We start from the raw sequence: 19,667 nt of genomic DNA, 5'->3' as shown, positions 1-19,667 counted from the left end.
AGAGAGTGTTGGATCTGCAGTTAGGAAGGCCTGGGCAGCCCCTGAGTAGCTGTGTGACCGGTAACTGACCTGGGCCTCCATTTCCCTATCTGTAAAATTGGAGGGTAGGACTAGATGGCCTCGGAGGGCCCTTCTGGCTCTCTCTCAGTGTTCCCAGCCCAGCCCCCCTCATTTTACACACAGGGTACCAAGGTCTGGGCAGGTAAAGCGATGGCCAGGGGGTGCCTGGTTGCCAGGGGCAGTGCCAGGATTTGAACCCAGGCTGCCCGCGTGCAGAGCCAGGGCTCTTTCCTCTCGGCTGTGGCCACTGAGTAGGTGCTCCCAGGCAGGAAGCCGCTGGGCTCGCACGCTCTCCTGCGGTGCCAGGGCTCTGTGTTTGTGGGAGGCTCAGGGACAGCGGGGAGCCGAGGTGGGGATTCCTGGCTGGCTTGGGAGGGCATTCCCTCCCTACCCTGCAGCCTAGCTGGAAGCCCAGGTCATCAGCCACACAGTCAAGGAGTTCACCATACCCCCTGGCTGATGCCACTTGCTATAACAGCCCCGGCTCTGGGCCCCTTGGCACGGCTCGTAGCCCGCATTAAGAAGGCCATGACTGAGTAGGTCAGATCCAGAGCTGAGCCAGGGGAGCCTGGGATGGCAGACTTGGACCTGGGAGGGACCTCGGAGCTCACCTAATCCAGCCCCACCCCCTCATTGGACAGATAAGGAAACTGAGGCCCAGAGAGGTCAAGTGACTTGCCCTGGTACCCACAGGAAGAAGGAGGTAGAATTGAGATTTGAACCCAGCTCACTTGAGTCCAGATTTAGCGCTCTTTCCAATATACCGGGCCACCTGCCTTGGGTTCATCCCTTCCTTCCATCCTCACTGCTACCCAATTAGTTCCAGCCATGATTATTTCTCCTCTGGACACTAACCTTACAGGCAGGGTTCTGATTTGCAGTTTCTTGCCCCTCAAATGCATCATCCACATTACTCTCAGACTGATCTGTAATTCGTCAAACATTTATTGGACTCCCATGATGTGTGATGCACTGTCATTTTAGTACACGAGTGTGATCACTTCATTTTTTTTGCTCAAAGCCTTTGTCAGCTTTCTGTTTCCTACTTAATAAACGCCAACCTTCTTAGACTGACATTCAAGGCCTCAGACTTCTTTTCACGGGTCTCAAGCTACATATGTTGTATATGCCAAACTAGTGCCCAAGCCCATGCTATATGCTATACACCAGCATTCTGGGGAGGAAAAAGGGAGCAGATGTGATTTCTGAACGTCTGTTGATAATCTTCATTCATTTATGTGTTTATTTATTTATTCATTTATTTAAGACTATTGGTGTTAAGTGACTTCTCCAGGGTAACACAGCTAGTAAATGTCTGAGGCCACATATGAACTCAGATCCTCCTGACTCCAGGGCTGGTGCTCTATCCACTGTGCCACCTAGCTGCTCCCCACCTCCCTTTTTTCCCAGTGATCTTTAGAAGAACTTGAAGACCAACTCTGCTTGGCCCCAGAGAATAGAACTAGGAATTACAGGGGGGACATTCCAGAGAGGAAGACAGGTTGTATAAGGGAAACCTTCTTAACCATCAGAGCTGCCCAAACAATTGCATTTTGCAGTATTGCTTGTCCCTTCCTCCTAGCCTGGGAGAGGGTGGTTAGTCAGTCAGTCCACAAACACTTACCAAGCATTTATTTTATGCCAGGCACTACTAAGCCCTGGAATACAAAGAAAGACAAAAATAACCCTAAAGAAATAGAGACAAAAAAAAAAAAGACACAGAGACCAGCTAACCATAATTCCACTAGTGGGTTTTCATCCTCCCCTTTTTCTATTCTTTCCTCAGTCTTTCCTTATCAAGAGTCCTAGCTGTTAGGCTGCAGCATTTTCTGTGTCTCTCCACCACCCAGGCTTACTGTCAGGAAAATGGAAAAACGCAGTGCTGGGATTAGAGTCACAGCTAAAGCTAGATGGGACCATAGGGGTCATCTAGTATTAATCTCCTCCTTTCACAGATGAGGAAACTGAGGCCCAGAAAGCTTAAGTGAGTCGCTAAAGGTCACATGGATAAGTTATGGAGTCATGATTTGAACCCAAGTTCCTCCATTTGACTTCAAATCCAATGCTTGTCCCCCCAAGCTACCCTGCCTCTTGGAGAGTGAGAGTGGACCTTGGCATTATCATTAGAGACTAGGAATGAATTCTGTCCATTCTTGATGTTGTGGGGTCAGCAGACGGGGGAATAATTGATCATGCCAGCAACCCTAGTAGGATTTTCAGAGGTGGCAGGGCATTCTAAGGCTGCCGGGAGATTGATGATTTGGTGGAAAGAGAGCCTGGCAGGGCGCTGGGAGCTACAGCTGGGTGAGAGGAGAACATTTAGTCAGAGGTGAGGGAGGAGGGAGTGCTGGGGAAGAGCCCAGGACTTGGAAAAGCCCAGAGAACTCGGGCTTGGGTCCTCTCCCCTGGAGTCATCATTGTGGTACTCGGTTGTGTTTACAGGCGTTTGGGTTGGTCTGGGTCATGCCTCTCATTGCCTGCTGAATAGCCCACACACAGCCTGGACTAGCGTGAAGAGTGAGTGCTGACGGAGCTTAGGAGTCAGAGCCAGGCCAGGCCTGCCTGTCTGAATGGCACCAGCTGAGCTCAAGGTTTGCAAGGCGGGAGCTGGACGGGGCTTTAGAACTCAGTGTTGCAGCTGGGAGGCAAGGCAGACAGGGAAGGGAAGATGGAAAGCATTTATTAAGCGCCTACTATGTGCCAGATACTGTGCAAAAGGCTTTATGAATATGATTTCATTTGATCCTCACAACAACCCTGGGAGGTGGCTGTTGTTATTATCAGCAGTTTACTGTTGAGGAAACTGAGGCAGATGGTGGTTAAGTGACTTGCCCAGGGTCACAGAGTTAGTAAGTGCCTGAGGCATGATTTGAGACATGGTGGGATAAAAGGTTTAGAGCTGAAAGTGGCCTTAGACCTCATACAGTCCGAACCTCCCCCCTCCCACTTTACAGATGAGGAAACTGAGGCCAAGGGAGCATAGTGACTTTAGATCATAGATCTAGAGCTCAAAGGGCCTTCAGAAATCAACTAATCCAACTCCCTCGTTTTACAGATGAAGAAACTGAAGCTCAGGGAGATGAAGTAACCTAGGATCTTAGATGTAGAGCTGGAAGAAATCATATGGGCCGTCTTGCCCAACTCTGTTTCACAGTTGAGGAAACTGAGGCCTGCAGAGGTTAAATAACTTATCAAGGTCATGCAGGTAGTGATAGAGTCAGGATTTGACCCCGATCCTCAGAGCCTGTTTAGGCTAATCTCATTCAGTAGGCCAGGAAACTGAAACTGGTATTTGGGAAGGGACTTACTCTAGGCTCCAGAGGAGTATAGGATTATTCAGTTACACAGCAGAAGTCTTATCTTAGTACAGTGTGTCCCCAAAGTCTTCCTGTCATTTTAAGCTATTGGAGCTCCATTCCATACATCCATACAGTCTTCTGGGGTTAAGTAGGCCCCTAGCTCCTATCCCAGCTTGGCACACACATCTGGTCAGCATGACTGATATGCTTCAAATCCCGTTCCTAGAGTCATCTTTCTCCTCAAATCTGGTGCCCATCGGAGCCATTCCCTAGCTTCTGGAGCCAGTACTAGTGGCTTGCCTCACTCTACAAGTCCTCGAAGACTGTACCCTACCTCTCCCACTCCGGCCAGGGAGATGGAGTCCAAGTTGATGTTGGTACACTCACAGCAACATAAGGTTGCTAATTCAACCCTTCAATAGTGCTGCCATCTTGTCACAGTGGTACTCAGGCTCCTCATCTCCTGTGGACCCTTATAGGCATATCCTCAATGATGGCTCCTTCATCACTTCTTAAGCACGCCCTCATTGCTCGCAGGCTTCACCTCCTTCCACCCACCGTGCTTCTTTGCACTGATCTCTCAGTTTGTTGATTTGATCCGTTTGAGACTGTGATGTTCCCTGGTTCATGGCCACATGGTGTCAATGGGGGAGTATTGATGGCTGACAGGTGGGATTTTATAGGAGTGAGAAAACTGGGGTCGTGTAAAGCACAGCATGGGTTAATAAATGTGAAAAACCTCTTCTCCTCTTCCTCCCTGTCTTCTTCCTCCTCTTCCTTCTTCTCTTCCCCCTCTCCTGCTATCTCCTCCTTGTCTTTCTCTTCCTCCTAGTTTTCCTCCTCTTTCTTCTTCTACTCCTCTTCCTCTATCTCTTATTTTTTCTTCTCCTCTTTCTCCTTGTCTTTCTCTTCTCCTTCTTCTTCTTCTTTTTCTTCTTCTCCTTCTCCTTCTCCCCCTCCTCCTCCTCCTCCTCCTCCTCCTCCTCCCCCCTCCTCCTCTTCATTCTCCTCCTCCCCTTCCTCCTGTTAAATTCTGGGCACAGCTCACTGTCCATCAGTAAAGGCTATCCACTCAGTGGCCTTCCCATCCTACAGCATCTGATAATTGGCACTTTTCATCCACTTGGTTTGACCAGCGTAGAGGCTGGGCATTCAACTGAGACAGCTTTGTAATGGATCATAAGATCCTACATCTAGGGTTGGAGGTGGCTCTCAAGCCCACCCCCACTCACTTTACAGATGAAGCAACTGAGGCCCAGAGAGCACAATAAAATGCCTGAGGTCACCCAGGTAGTAAGTGGCACATCTAGAATTTAAACCCAGGTAATTGATCTAGAACTGGAAGAGATGCCAAAAGTCACCTAGTCCAGCCCCCTTATTTTACAGATGAGGAAACTGAGTCTTAGAGAAATTAAGTGACTTGCTCAAGGTCACACAGCTAGTAAATGTCAAAGACAGGATTTCAACCGAGGTCCTCTGATTTGAGAACCTGAGTTCATTTCATGGACCATGCTGCCCCTGGAGCTCCCGTACCCTAGGCATACTCCCACAGTATTCCCCCACCAGTGAAAGGAGTTCAGAGCTAGGTGATGGGAGCTCCATTCCTTGTTCTAGCACTTACCTAGTCCCTGTGGGACCTTTGGGAATCATTTCATTTCTTTAGATCTTTGTCTAGAAGATGAGCAGGCTTGGGCTAGGTGGGCTCTCAGGACCCTTCCGGTGCTAAATTCACGACTGTATCTACCCCAGACGTGGTGGGTGGGAAGCTCAGTTCAATTTAGCCCATATTTATTAAGCACCTATTACGTACAAGACGCTGTGCTAGGTGGCACGATGAATGGAGCACTGTGCCTGGTGTCAGGAACACCTGAGTTCAAATTCAGCCTCAGATACTTGATAGCCGTGATATCTTGGGCAAGTCACTCTGTTTGCCTTTGTTTTCTCAACTGTAAAATGGGGATAATAATAGCACCTTGTTCCCAGGGTTGTTGTGAAGATCAAATGAAATTATTTGTAAAGCACTTAGAACAGTGCCTGGCACATAGTAGGTGCTTAATAAATGCTTGTTTCCTAGCCTTTGTTCCTCACTGTTCTAGGTGCTGGACTCAGGGACTACAAAGACAAAAACAAAACAGTTCTTGCCCTCTAGGAGTTTACATTCTACTGGGAGGACTCAATACCGATCCAACCAAATACATACAAAGTTATAAAAAATATATTCAAAATTCGTTTTGCTTGTCATACTTATTTGTCACAGGTTTATTTTTCTTATCTGCTTAATGAGTGGGGGAAGAGGAGGGAGGGAGAGAATTAAGAACTGAAAATAAAATTTAAAAACAATTCAAGAGGGTAAGTTCATCGACAGTTCAACACTCTGGGCCGCATTTTCATCATCCGTAAAATGAGGGGTTTGGAATAGATGATCTCTGAGTCCCATTTTAGCTCTAAATTCTATGGTGTTTGCAAAAATAGTTCTGTTTCTATATTCCCAGCAGTGGGATTACTGGGTCAAAGGGTGTGGTCAGTTTTGTGATCTCCTTTCAATTGGCAAATTGTTTCCCGGAAAGATTGCAGTGGTTTGCAATTATATCAGCAATGCATGTGTATACCTGTTTGCCCACAGTCTCACCAACATCGGAGTTTAAAAAAATGAAACTCATTTCTATTCATTTTTGCCCACTAGGTGAGTGTGAGCTTGTTTTATTTTGTAGTGCTCTATTTAGTCGGATATTTTTATGAATGTTAACTTAGAGGATCATAGGTTTACAGTTAGAACAGAACTTTGAAGGCATTTAGTCCAAACATCTCATTTTATAGATGAAGAAACTGAGGCCATAGAGGAAAGTGACTTGCTCAAGGTCATAAGTAAGGTTGGAGGTAGAATTTGAACCCAGAGCCAATGCTCTTTCCACTCTCCACACAGCTGCCTGCTCCAGTTTGTGTTTCCTCTTTGGTATACTTATAGTCTTTGATATTCTATATTTTAGATCTCAAGTTTCTTTCAGTTCTAACATTTTGCATTTTATGTAAGTGGTCCCTCTCAGCTCTAACATTCTACATTCTAAGGTCCCTTCCAGCTCTGTTATTCTATGTTCTATATTCTAAGATCTCTCTCAATGCTGGTGTTCTATGTCTTATAATAATGTCTCTCAGGCTCAGTTTCTTCATTGGGAAAATGAAGATAATAACAGCACCTAAATCACAGGGTCATTGTGACGAGCAGATGGGATGGCGTGCAGTGCTTGGCAGACCTTAACACACTCTGTAAATGTCAGCTCTGATTATTTCCGAGAGATGAGCAGACTTCTAATTTTGGAAGAATTGATGGGCAAGGAGACACAAGGCAGTGAGGTGACTGAGATGGCCTGCTATAGTGGAAGGAGCTGTGGACTTGGAGTCAGAAGCCCAGGGTTGGAGTCCGGGCTAAAAGGCTCATTCCCTGAGCGACTTTGGGGAGCTCACCACTCCTTATTGGCCTTCAGTCTCCAGGCAGATCAGCTGAAGGAGTTGGACCCTTAGAACAGAGATGGTCAGAGCTAAAAGGGCAGTTAGGACTTGGAGCTGATCAGACAATTGGAACACAGAACATAGCATGTCAGAGCTGGCTGGAAGGGTCCTTAGGATATGTCAGAGGCTGCTAGATCCGTCGATAAAGTAGAGGCTGGAGGCAATGAGATGAAGGTGAAGGAAAACAAAGAGAGAGAGAGCCTGAGATATTGGACATCGGCATGGTTTTCCTCCGCTTCTCTTGCACAGTTCATTGATGGCTGCAGAGATAACTTACCTGAGAGCCCAGCATCTTCCACTGGGCAGGGAAGAAAAGGGAAAGGCAGTAATAGATAAGAGCGTGCCAGAGCTCTGATTTGGTCAGAGGATCTGTCCGTACCAGCTCTGACGCTGACCAGTTGTGTGACCTTGGGCAAGTCCCTAGCCCTTTCTGGGTCTCAGTGTCTTCATTTGCAAAATGAAGGGTCAGTGTGGTATAGTGGAAAGGAAGCTGGTATGGATTTGGAAGGCCCAGGTTCAAATCCTGACTCTTCTGTTTACCTGAATGACCTTGGCCAAATCCCTTCCTTTCCTAGGAAATCAGTTTCCTTGCCTGTAAGATGAAGGGAGCTGGGTTAGGTCATCTTTAAAGCCTGGGATAAACTAGCTCCCGGAGCCTGCAGATCGACTTTGACTTCTCGTCTCTGCGAGTGCTAACCCACGTTCCCTTCTTCCTTCCTCCAGGTGGATGAGATCTACCATGATGAGTCCCTGGGGGTGCATATGAACATCGCCCTGGTACGGATGATCATGGTGGGTTACCGACAGGTAAGCGCTGCCATCAGTACGGGAAAGAGTGCATGCATCAGGTCAGCCCCAGGGCAGAGCAAAGGCTGCCTGGGCAGGAGGTGTGCCAGCATTATGGAGGAGAAACCTGTCCCCACATTTGGAGACCTGGGGAGGCAGCAGCATGGCAGTGAGAGCACTAGCTCTGATGTTGGAGGTCCTGGGTTCAAATCTCTCCTTTGAGTCTTACTGCCCGTGTGACCTTGGGCAAGCCCCTTAACTTCCCTGGGCCTTGGTTTCCTCAACTGTAAAAGAGGGGGGTTGGTCTAGATGGTCTTTGAGGTCCTTTCTTGCTCTCACTTAATGGTCTTCTGGTCCTATGAGATTTCATATTCTCTGCTGGCACGTTATACCAAAAAGAGAGGCAGAGAACATGGGTTCACATCTTAGTTCCCTGCTGTGTGACTTTGGGCAAAACACTTCACTTTCTGGACCTCAGTTTACTTACTTGTAAAATGGGGATCAATAGATCATTAAAAAAACATTTCTTAATCACCAGGCACTGTGCTAGGTCCCAGAGAAATAAAAGTGAGACAGCCCCTGCCCTCAAGAGCAAGAATGAGAATTCTGCTACTGTCGCTCTCTCAGGGTTGTTTAGAGGCAAATGCTTTGCTGATGTTGAAATGTTGTAGAAATGGGCTCCGAGATCTTTAATATAGTTTTTTTTCTGGAAAGTCAAGACTTACACATGAAACAACTGAAAGAGACAAAAATATGTGACAGATCATTTGAATGAATGTAAGAAAGTACCAGTGAATTTGGGACAAATCCTAAGTGCTATGGGGAGGCAGGGGGGCAGGGAAGGGAGAGGGTAACGATGGCTTTGGAGAGCAGGAGGACATTCTGCAGAAGGCATGACTTGACATAGACTTGAAGGCTAAGTAGGGTGTGGGATGGACAATGAAGAGTGCTGAGGGCCTTCTGGGTGGGAGATTGGTTTCTTTGGGATCCAGGTGGGGACTGGAGAGAATTTCCCAGGAGAGCTCTAAGGTGTTCTAAGAGATCTTGGGTGGGATTGCCCAGGGTAGCCTCATGGACGTTCTAGACCTCGAGAGCCTCTTCAGACTTTGGCTCAGTTAGAATAATACATTTTTGGGCTCTTAGGAGTGGCAAAGGCCAACCTTTCCACTTTATAGGTGAGGAAACTGAGGCCTGGGAAGGTGAAGTAATACTTGCCGAAGGTCACCCAGGTAGTGTCAGAAGTGGGGTTTGACCCCAGGTTCCTGATTCCTCACTCAGTGCTCTCTATACTTTGATTGGATCAATTGTCTCATAATGCATCATGGCATCCACTCTCCCAAGTTAACCCCTCTCTGGTTCTCTACCCCCAAACTCCCTCCAGTCTCTGAGCTTGATTGAGCGAGGGAATCCATCTAGGAGCCTGGAGCAGGTGTGCCGTTGGGCTCACTCCCAGCAGCGCTCAGATCCTGGCCATGCCGAGCACCATGACCACGCCGTCTTCCTCACGCGGCAGGATTTTGGTCCCGCAGGTATGCAAGGTACTGTATTCCCCGTAGAGAGGTGTGCGCAGCTGGCTAGAAGGGGAAAAAGGGAGAGTAGGCAAGAGATGACCCCCCCAACCCCTCCCATGCCCACCTCTCTAACCCCCCTCCAGGACTAGGGGGAGGCTTTTTCCAATTCCTTCCCAGACTCTTCCAATGCACAGATCGGGAAGGCTTGAGAAATGTTGTTTGCTGTTAGCAGAATCAGGGGATTTCTTGGGTACCGGACGAGGATGATATAATTCAGAAGGTGCCAGAGACAGGCAATCAGAGATCCTCGGTGTAAATCTCGCCTCTGCTACTGACCAGCTGGGGATCAGTCAGTTCTCCTGAGGGAGGCATCATCTCTGAGGTCCCCACTAACTCTCTATCCTAAGATCCTATGTCGCAGGGAGACAATGGGTATTTAGAGTGACTGCTCCCGAGTTGACAAAATCAGGAAAATAAGCCAATGTCCTAAACTTGGAATGCTAAACTTGACCAGCACATAGTAGGTATTTAATTACTTGTTGATTGGCTGAAGCTGCTGGATCTGAGTTCAAGTCTTGGCTGTACCATTTACTGTCTGGGTGACCTTGGGGAAATTATTTAACCTGTCTGGGTTTCAGTTTCCTCCTTTGTAAAATGAGAGATTGGACCAGATGGGCTCTGAGGTCCTCTCTCATTCTGGCTGTTACCTGTTGCTGTTGTATTCATTCATTCATTCATTCAGTCATCACTTATTAATTTATTATCAATTATTAATTTAATTAATAATTACAATTATTAAACACCTACTATGTGCTAGGCACTGTGCTAAGGATACAAAGAAAAGCAAAAATTTCACTCTGGCACATATTTGTTTCTTTTATAATGTTTTACGGTTACAAAGCCCTAGCCTCACAGTAAATACCATGAATATTAACCCCATATTACAATGAAGAAACTAGAACCCACAGGGACTAAATAACTTGTCCAAGGTCACATAGGTAGTAACACACTTGAGATTTGAACCCAGGCCCCTGTTCCTGCTCTTTTGGGGAGGAAACTGAGGCCCAGGAGAGGGTTGGGGTGTGGAGTCCCACTCCAAACCAGAGGAGATTTGGGGAGGGAGATTTGACCAGAGTACAAAGTTGTTGTGGTGGGGCTTCTTCCCATCGCACACATGGAGTGTGATAGGCACAAAGCAGGCACTTATTAAATGCCTGCTGAATTCATTGGACCGAATCATTCATTACCTTCCGCACTGACTCCTTGTTAAAGAGGCAGCTGGGGGTGTATTAGAAAGAGAATGGTACCAGGGGTCAAGAGAGGCTGGGGTCTGAATCCTGTCTGGGTTACCTTGGCCAAATCCCTGCTCTTCCCTCAGCCTCTGTTTCCTCATCTATAAAATGGGGATATTAATACTAGAACTATCTATATCTCAGGGCTGTTGTGGGGAAAGTGCTTGATTAGATTTTAAGCACCTTGTGGGCAGGGTCCAGGCCCTCCTTTGTGTCTCTACTGCCGGGCACAGGGACCTGAGCAACACCGCTCATTAATGTTCTTAAATCGAATTGAATTGATCCCTGCGATATCCTGCCTCTTGGACCTTCTTTTCAAACCCTTATGAAAAAATTGTCTTTAGTCCCGGAAAGAGAGGGCGTGGTGCTTGTGCAGTGCTTTCCCTTGGGACCTGCAGGAGCATGGGCTTTGGAGCTGAAAGAGACCCGGGATCACAGAGGGCCCAAGCAGGAAGGGCTCAGCACAGAAGGTCCTGGATAGGAGTCTCAGGCATTGTGTAGGACCTACTGTGCGCCAGGTGCCATGCTAAGAGCTCCACAAAAGAGAAAAAACTCAGTCATTGCTCTCGAGAGCTCACAACCTAATGGGGGAGACAGCAGACAAACTTGTGTGTGTGTGTGTGTGTGTGTGTGTGTGTGTGTGTGTATGTATATACACACACACACACAAGTTATAGATAAATTGGGGGTGGCTGGGAGTGAAAGCACTAAGATGAAGGAAGACCAGGAAAGGCTTTTTGCAGAAGGTGGGATAGTAGCTGAGGCTGACTGGGGTGGGGCAGGGGGCGGAAATGAGGTCAGAGAGTGTTCTAGTATGGATGGGAGACAGCCAGGGGACACGTTTCAAGTTGGGAGAGGGAGTTGGGTTCTCGTGTCCTTGGAATGTGAAATATGAGCTGGGAGATGTCTTAGAACATAGAATGTCAGACCTAGAAAGGCCTTTAGGACGTGGACCATAGAATGCCTCTGCGGGATGGCCATCCCTTAGAACCCAGGACATAGAAAGGTAGAGGTCAAATGGGCATGAGGGATCATCTGGTCCAGTTCTCTCATTTCACATGTGAGGAAACAGGCTTGGAGAGAGGAAATAATGTGTCTGGGGTCATGTAGCTGGATAAGGGCAGTGGTTGCTAAACAGAACAGGGACTTGTCCCCTCCTATTAGCCTCATGCTGTACCCTTCCAGTTCTGCCTGTAACTCAAAGAATTCTTCCACAAAATCTTCCCTGAGACCCGAGGGGTTGGGGCTTTACTGCATCAGAGAAGGGTCGGGGGCAGGCCTTGGTCCTGCTTGAGCTGTGCTCGTGGTTCGAAGAGTAGGCTGCTGGTGATTTCTTGAGGGAGGTATGGGGGAGGGAAGCCGCCCTCTGACCATTGAGCTGGTGGGTTGTAGAAAGGGCACTGGCCTTCAAACGACGACCAGAGGAGGGAACCCTGGGCTCAGAAGGTCCCACTATGGGCTGATACTGGGCAAGTCATCATCTCTCTGGGCTCACTTTCTTTCTCTCTGCAATGAGGGCATTGGATCTTATGATGCCACGGTCTAAGGCCTCTGGTTGGAAGGAGACCACGGGCTAACAGCTGGGGCCAAGCTGTCGGTGCACTGCCCCTGTCATGCTGGGCTGGAGTGGGTCTGGGAGCTCAGGTCACTGCAGGGGTTGCAGGGGGGGACCTCTAGGAGCTCTTGGTTTTCTAAGTGTCCTGTAGAGGCTGCCAGCAGCAACGTTTTCCTTCCCGGCAGGGCCGCAGGCCTGGCTACTGTGGGTGTGGGGGAGGCTTTGGCCTAGAGTTTAATTTACATTTCAATCATTTCAATGATACATCTCTCTCTCTCTCTCTCTCTCTCTCTCTCTCTCTCTTTCCCCCTCTTCACTCCTTTCTCCTCTCTGTCTCTGTCTCTGTCTATCTCTCTCCCTCTCTCCCTCCTCTTTCCCTCTATCTCTCCCTCCCTCCATTTGCTCTCTCTTTGTGTCTCTTCACCTTTCTCTTCTACTCTCCCCTCCCCTCCTCTTGTGGCAGGATATGCACCCGTTACTGGCATGTGTCACCCCCTGAGAAGCTGCACCCTTAACCATGAGGATGGCTTTTCTTCTGCCTTTGTGGTGGCTCATGAAACTGGCCATGTGTAAGTGACCCCCCCCTCCCCCGAGGTCTCTAGCTGGGACAGGGCCAGGGGGAGATGGGTGGAGGTTACCTGGCAATGACCAGGATTGGAATGGTTTGGAAGCTTCCTTGAAAGCCTAGGGAAGCAGGGAGATGTGGCTGTCATCTCAGCTATCTAGAAATCTGTGTAGCTTTTCTCCAGAGCTGAGTGCTGCCTGACCTTGTGACTCAAGTTTCTTAACCATGAAATGGCACAATAATACCAGCCCTCGAGAATCACTGTGAGCCATTTGGAAACATTCCAGTCCAGGTTACTAGATAAGGGTGGAGGTGTCCTCTGGCCCGGCACACGATTCCGTGGTGTTCAGGTCCTTGTAGCGTTCCCAGAATCACAGGGTTGGGGACTAGAAGGGACCTCGGGGGTCATCCAGTGCTGTCCCCTCATTTTACAGAAAATCAGGACTCATATTTATGTAGTGATTTCAGTTCTACAAAATGCTTTCTTTATGAGAGCCCTGTGGGGTTGGAGAAACTGAGCTCTAGGGCAGGCCTGTGATTGGCCCAAGTCCACATAAATAGTTAGAGGGAGAGCCAAGGTTTTAACTCGGATTTAGAAGTGTTACAATGTTTCAGAGGAAAGGAGAGCTCACTCCCTTTGCATTGGGGAGAACAGAGCAAGTTTCCTGGAAGAAATGGACTTGAGCTGTGCCTGCCTTGATTAGTGGGGAGATTTCGAGAGGAGGAGAAAGGGTAGCATGTTCGAGGTTGGGGGAATGGCATAGTCAAAGGTGCCGAGGTGGGAACCAGCCGAACATGGTGTGTGTGCGTGCGTGTAATGGAGGATTCTGGTTGGGGTTGGCTGTTTAGGGAAGGGATGCAGACTTACTCTTCCTCTCAGTAGCCATGGGGAGGAACAGGGATTCTCCCACCACCACCCCACCCCATTCCATGGTCTGGGAAGTGGGAGCGCTGAAGGAGTTTGTCCAGGGTCCCACAACAAGGCACCCCCTGGGTGTCGCCCATTGGACCCTCCTGCCTGCTTGGGCTGCCCTCTCTGCCACTGTTGGGGAGCATCCTGGCAGAGCCCAGCTCAGGGGCCTTTCTCCTAGGCTAGGCATGGAGCATGATGGCCAGGGGAACCGGTGTGCTGACGAGACAAGCATGGGCAGTATCATGGCGCCGCTGGTGCAGGCCGCCTTCCACCGTTACCACTGGTCCCGCTGCAGCAAGCAGGAGCTGAACCGTTACATACAGTAGGTGTCTCCTTCCCTCCCCTACCCCCAGACCACTGAAGTGCACTAGGCACTCAGAGCAGGACCCTTATAGTTTAGTGTGGGTAGCGCCATATTTGGTCTGGCCCTAGATGTAGATGGAACAGGCAGCCACCCACATAGTATGACCTGAGACACTTGGCACAGAATCCCAGACTAGTCCAACTTGGCTGTCTCCCTCCCACCTGCCTACCCTACCATGCCCACCATGATGATCCTTAATAGCTCTGAATGACAGCTCCCATTTCTGCAGCGCTGGCTCTCTTAATGACCCCATGAGGTGGGGGAATGCGTTATTATCCCCATTTTACAGATGAGTGAACTGAGGATAAGAGAGGTAGAGACTTGCCCAAGGTTACACAGGGAGTGTCAGAGGTAAGATTTGAATGCAGCTCTTACTGCTGGTCTCGGGGCTTCCTGCATTTGGCAGATGACCTTAAAGAAAGAGACGACCCCTCTTTCCAAGTCCTCTGTGATGGAGAGCTAGGTTATAACTCAGCCTAAGCTGAGCTCCCACCCTGGGCTCACTCACCTTCCCAGCTTCTCATGGCCTCAGGGATCCTGGGCTTATGCTAGGCTGAGTCTGCCCAAGTCTACACGAGTTGGCTGAGGCCTACTGAGCATCCTGGGAGCCTTTCTGTCACACATCGTATCGTAGGGGAGGGTTGGCTATCAACGGCTGGGGTGGTGTGGGAGGGGCTGGAGGACACAGACGAGGAAGGAGGAAGACGAGGGTGTCAGGGAAGGGGTCGGACCATAAGAAGTTTTGCCCAGTTTGGCCATGACCCAAGTGAGGGGAAAGGTGGGGTGGGTAAGGTGCAGATGGGACTTCTTGCTGACCTCCACTGAAAGCAGTTTCACCGTCTGCCAGCTTGAAGGGAGGACAGAGGAGGACAGCGGGGCAGACTTGATGATCTTTACTTGGGTCCTGGAGTCCGCAGAGGGCATCCCCTCCCTGCCCATGGCCAGACCCAGCTGACTGCCCTCTCTCCTGTCATCCTTCATGTCCCCAGCTCCTATGACTGCCTCCTGGACGACCCCTTTGAACACCAGTGGCCCCAGCTGCCAGAGCTGCCCGGGATCGACTACTCCATGGACGAGCAGTGCCGATTCGACTTTGGGGTTGGCTATCAGACCTGCACAGCCGTGAGTACCGGCCCCAGGCCCAGCCCAGGTCCTGTCTGGCCTTACGTCTGCAGAGACCCCAGCCACCCAGTGGCCCTGCAGGAAGGAGGGCGAAATGGGCTGGGCTTCAAGTCAGAAGCCTAGGGGCCCTCTCATAGGTTCCTATGCCATTGAGGGAGTCAGGCCCCCGGCGGAGCTGCGGTTTTCTCATCTCTAAAATGAGATGGTTGGAAGATATAATCTGTAAGGAGCCTCTCAGTGCTGACATTCTAGGCAGGTAGGTAAGTAATAAGCATTTATTAAGTACCTACTGTGTGCCGGGCGCTGTATCAAGTGCTGGGATAGAAATATGAGCCAAAGAAAGGACATTCCCTGCCCTCAAGGGGGTTATACTCTAGTGGGGGAGGACAACACATGCCATTCATTACAGAGATGTTACAGATTCAGGGTGCAGAATAGTTATATATACATATTTATATTGTGTATATATAATTGTATATTATATGTATACACACACACCCATACCTACATCTCTCTCTCTCTTTTCTCTCTTTCTCTTCTCTTTCTCCTTCTATTTCCCCTCTCTCTCCTCTTTCATTCTGTCTTTCTCTCTCCTTCTCTCTCTTTCATTCTCTTTCTCCTATCTCCTCTCTCTCTCTCTCTCTCTCTCTCTCTCTCTCTCTCTCTCTCTCTCTTTCTCTCTCTCCCCCCTCCCCACCCAACCACTGAAGGAATTTGTTTCACTTGTCTATGCATATCCGTCACAAGGAATTTCTTTTTTTTCCCTCAATGGAGGGTGATAGGAGGGAGACAAAATACAGATATGGCGTGTTGGGATGCCCCAGACGTGGACATGTGCTCTCACTTTCCGATGAGCTCACTGATTTATTCGTTTTGCTCAGCTGTTTGACTCTGTTACACGATCTCTCTCAGGAAGTGGACACAAGCTATAAATATTTGTAATGAAAAAATGAAACACGCCAATACATCAATGACAAAAAAGGAGAACACGTAGAGGGGAGCTGAGGGGTAAGGGGTCACGACGGAGGTGCCCACGGACGGCGGCCTAATGAGTGGTGGCTGGCCGTGGACCCTCCCCATGGAGGCCCTGGAAGATACTGGCCGATGGGAGAAGCGGGCTGGCACGGCAGAGGGCCATTCCGGGGTGAGAAGGCAGTTGGATTGTGGTGGTAAAGTCTGGAGAGTAAGAGGCACAGCTGGGAAGGGATGGTCAGAGAAGCCTAGATTTACAGCTGGAAGGGCTCAGAGCCATCTGGTCCAACCCCATTTTATAGATGTGGAAACCGAGGCCTGGAAGTATCATGACTTGTCAAAGCCACACAGGGAAATGATAGAGATGGAGGAATTTGCACCCAAACCCTCTGGCTTCACATTCAACGCTCTCTCTCCCTGGCACATGCTGCTTCTTCCACGTTTCTTCCAGCTCTGATGTGTTGCGGTTCTCCTGTCCTCTCTTCTCTGCTTCTCTGCTGAGTACAGCAAGAAATACAAGAAAATTGTGGGGAATTCATCATTTGTTGGGGGAGGGGGAGGGGAAGATGAGACTTGAGGACAAGAAAGAGGCAGAGGGCGGGACAGCCTCAGGGACTCAAGACTGAAAGGGACCTCGTCCAGTTCCACCCATGATTGAGCGGGAAGGACAATGGATTTATAGTCAGGGAGGCCTGAGTTCAAATCCAACCTCAGATACTTCCTAGCTGCGTGAACCTGGGCAAGTCACTTAAACACAGTCTGCCTTTTTCCTCATCTTAACAAATGGCACTTGCCTTCCAGGGTTCTTGTGAGGATCAAATGACATAATCATAGTAAAGTGCTTAGCACAGTGCCTGGCACATAGGAGGCATTATAGAAATGCTTATTCCTTTCCCTTCCCCCATTTTACAGATGGGGAAACTGAGCACATTAAGTCACATAGCTCATAGGTGTTTTTTGACATCTGTCTCGTCTTTCAGTTCAGAACCTTCGACTCTTGCAAACAGCTGTGGTGCAGCCATCCTGACAATCCATACTTCTGCAAAACCAAGAAGGGGCCACCCCTGGATGGGACTGAGTGCGCCTCAGGCAAGGTACCCGATGCCCAGCGGCAGGTGGGGGGCATCAGGGCAGAATGCGAGTGAAAGCCAGGAAGCCTGCGGGCACTGTCACACTCCCCTCCCCCTCCCCCTCTCCTCTCTCTCTTTTCTTCTCCTTCCCCTCTCTCTTTTCTCCTTCTCTCTCTCATCTTTCTCCTATCTCTCTTTCTCTTGCTCTCCTCCCTCTCTTCTCTGTCTCTCTCCTCTCTCTCTCTTTTTCTCTTCTCTTTGTCTCTCTGTCTCTCCTTTCCATCTTTCTTGGTCTGTATGTCTCTTTGACTGCCTTACTTCTCTCTCTTTCCTCCTCCCCCTCTCCTTTTCCCTCCTCCTTCATATACACACGTACACACACCCACGCATACATACATACAGCAAACGAGGGCACCCTAGGAAAATCCCATGCCTCCTGCGGATTGAACGGAATTTTGAGGGACCTGGTTGGGAGTGGGGGGAGCAGGCCATCTCCTTTTGCTTGCCTGGGAGACCAACATCTGTGTGTTTGCTTTGTTCTTGAGAGTTTTGGTCAGGCTGGGCTCCCCCTAGTTGGTGCCCAGAGACTGGCGCGTGGTCCCCTGGAGCTGGGGCTGCCTTGGAATCCTGTTAGCTGATCCCCAGCGGCAGGGCCTCTTTCCCCCAGGTGGTTTTGGCCTTATGTCACGCAGCCTTCTTGCCCAGGCTGGGCAGACATGTGAGTCTGGGGTCTGAGGCTTAATCATCCTGTGACCTTGGACCAGCCACCTCCTCTGTAAAGTAAAGGAGTTGGATTGGTGGTCTCGGAAGTTTCCTCCAGGTCTGATATGCTAAAAGTGCTACTGACGTGCAGAATACTATTATTATTATTATTATTATTATTATTATTATTATTATTATTATACCACAGCTAGGTGACACAGTGGATAGAGCACTTGGCCTGGAGTTAGGAATACCTGAGTTCACTCACTAGCTGTGGGACCTTGGGAAAGTCATTTGGGAAAATCACTCTGCCTCACTTTCTTTAACTATAAAATGGGGATAATAACAGCCCCCATCTGCTGGGGTTGTTGTGAGGACCTAATGAGATAATTTTTGCAAAGGGCTTCACACAGAGCCTGGCATACAGTGGGCCTTTAATCCGTGCTTCTCACCTCCCATTCCCCCTCTCTTTGCCCTTTAGCCTCCCTACCCTTGCACTCAGCCCCTTGCTGATCCTTGTGGGTTCTCGTGAGCAGAGGGGTTGGGGCTTTGCAGCCTGAAGGAGGCCAGGGCGCAGGCCTTGTTCCTGCTACCCCGTCACTGCCCTATTTGTTAAAAGAGGAAGCTGGTGATCAGGCCAGAAAGGCACAGGGGACGTCAGCCCTCATCTACCTTTCCGCCCTCCGGCACCTCCCATTTCTCCCTGCGCACCCAAGCAGACACTCCCCACCTTAGGCAGGCCTAGCGCTGCTGTGCATAGTGGTCACTGAACGGTACATGGGCAGCATCAGTGGACGTGACCCTGGCTGTGTGACCTTGACCAAGTCACTTCTCCCTTTGGGCTTCTTTTCCTCCTTTGTCATGGGAGGGCTTTCTGCTGTACTGAATCCTGTTGGCCCAAGTTTGAGATCGGAGAAGGGGAGGGGGCGCTTCTTGGTGGGTTGAGCTGCAAACTTTCTTGGTTGGAGAGGACCCACCCCAAACGCCTGGGGCTGAGCCAGGACTGAGACTTTGTGCTGGCCCTGCCCGAGCTTCCCCAAGAGATGACGTGGGGCAAGTCTCATGTTCCATCTTCCCACTCAAAGTCTGCAGTAGCCAATGACGTGGGTAAACTTTGCCTTGCTGTCCATCTCTCCTCCCGCCTCCATCCTTTTCAGCTCTTCCCCTCTTGATTTTAGTGTAAGGGAGTGAATTATAACAACCTCCCTTTTCCTAATGCTTTAAGGTTCACAGAAACACTTCCTTGCAGCCACCCTGAAAAAAGTAGGCTACTGTATTTTTATTATCGCCATTTTACACATGGGGAAACTGAGGCTTACAGTGATTCGCTCAGGGTCACACAGCTCCAAAATACATTTCAGAGCTGGGGTTTGAACTCAGGACTCTTTGACCCCACATTCATCATTCTTTACATTATGCTTTCTGTCTGTGAGGACAGAAGACCCGGCATGTCACTTCAGAAAGGATGCCAACCAACCTTGAAGGTTTCTTACAAATCAAAGCAAATTGTAGGGATCTACTTTGTCATGTCGTTGGTCCTTCAGTTGTGAGTTGGGAAGAGTCGGGCCCAGAGGTGACCCTCAAATCGTCTCCTCTTTCCCAGTGGTGTTTTAAAGGCCATTGCATCTGGAAGACGTCAAAACAGCCCTATGGCCAGGACGGCAGCTGGAGCTCCTGGACCAAGTTCAGCTTCTGCTCCAGGACGTGTGGGGGCGGGGTGCGTTCCAGGAGCCGCAGCTGCACCAACCCGCCGTGAGTCCAGCCCTCGTCCTTGAAGCTGGGATTGGCCCAAGGTGGGAGGGTGAGGCAGGAAGACCCTCTGGAAGGGGCTGAGATGAAGGGAAGGGAAGCTCCATAAGCTATTTACTAGCTGTGGGATCGTTCCTTCTCTGTGCCTCAGTTTTTCTTTCTTTCTTTCTTTCTTTCTTTCTTTCTTTCTTTCTTTCTTT

The 19,667-nt window shown here is 49.4% G+C and overlaps 1 protein-coding gene across 1 annotated transcript in view; it reads left to right on the top strand.

The window, feature by feature from the left end:
- ADAMTS14 (ADAM metallopeptidase with thrombospondin type 1 motif 14) overlaps nucleotides 1-19,667 on the top strand; it is a 107,878-nt gene that overhangs the window by 66,272 nt on the left and 21,939 nt on the right. The window contains 7 exon segments of the mRNA XM_027840605.1: nucleotides 7,590-7,673; nucleotides 9,034-9,190; nucleotides 12,474-12,579; nucleotides 13,667-13,810; nucleotides 14,842-14,974; nucleotides 16,927-17,040; nucleotides 19,322-19,470. Coding sequence (XP_027696406.1) covers nucleotides 7,590-7,673; nucleotides 9,034-9,190; nucleotides 12,474-12,579; nucleotides 13,667-13,810; nucleotides 14,842-14,974; nucleotides 16,927-17,040; nucleotides 19,322-19,470 — 887 coding nt within the window.

The sequence above is a fragment of the Vombatus ursinus genome, unplaced genomic scaffold (genome assembly GCF_900497805.2).
Source record: "Vombatus ursinus unplaced genomic scaffold, bare-nosed wombat genome assembly UNPS02014847.1, whole genome shotgun sequence".
NCBI classification, from domain to species: domain Eukaryota; kingdom Metazoa; phylum Chordata; class Mammalia; order Diprotodontia; family Vombatidae; genus Vombatus; species Vombatus ursinus.
Note: the sequence above shows the minus strand (reverse complement) of the source record. Positions and strands in the feature narration are given on the sequence as shown.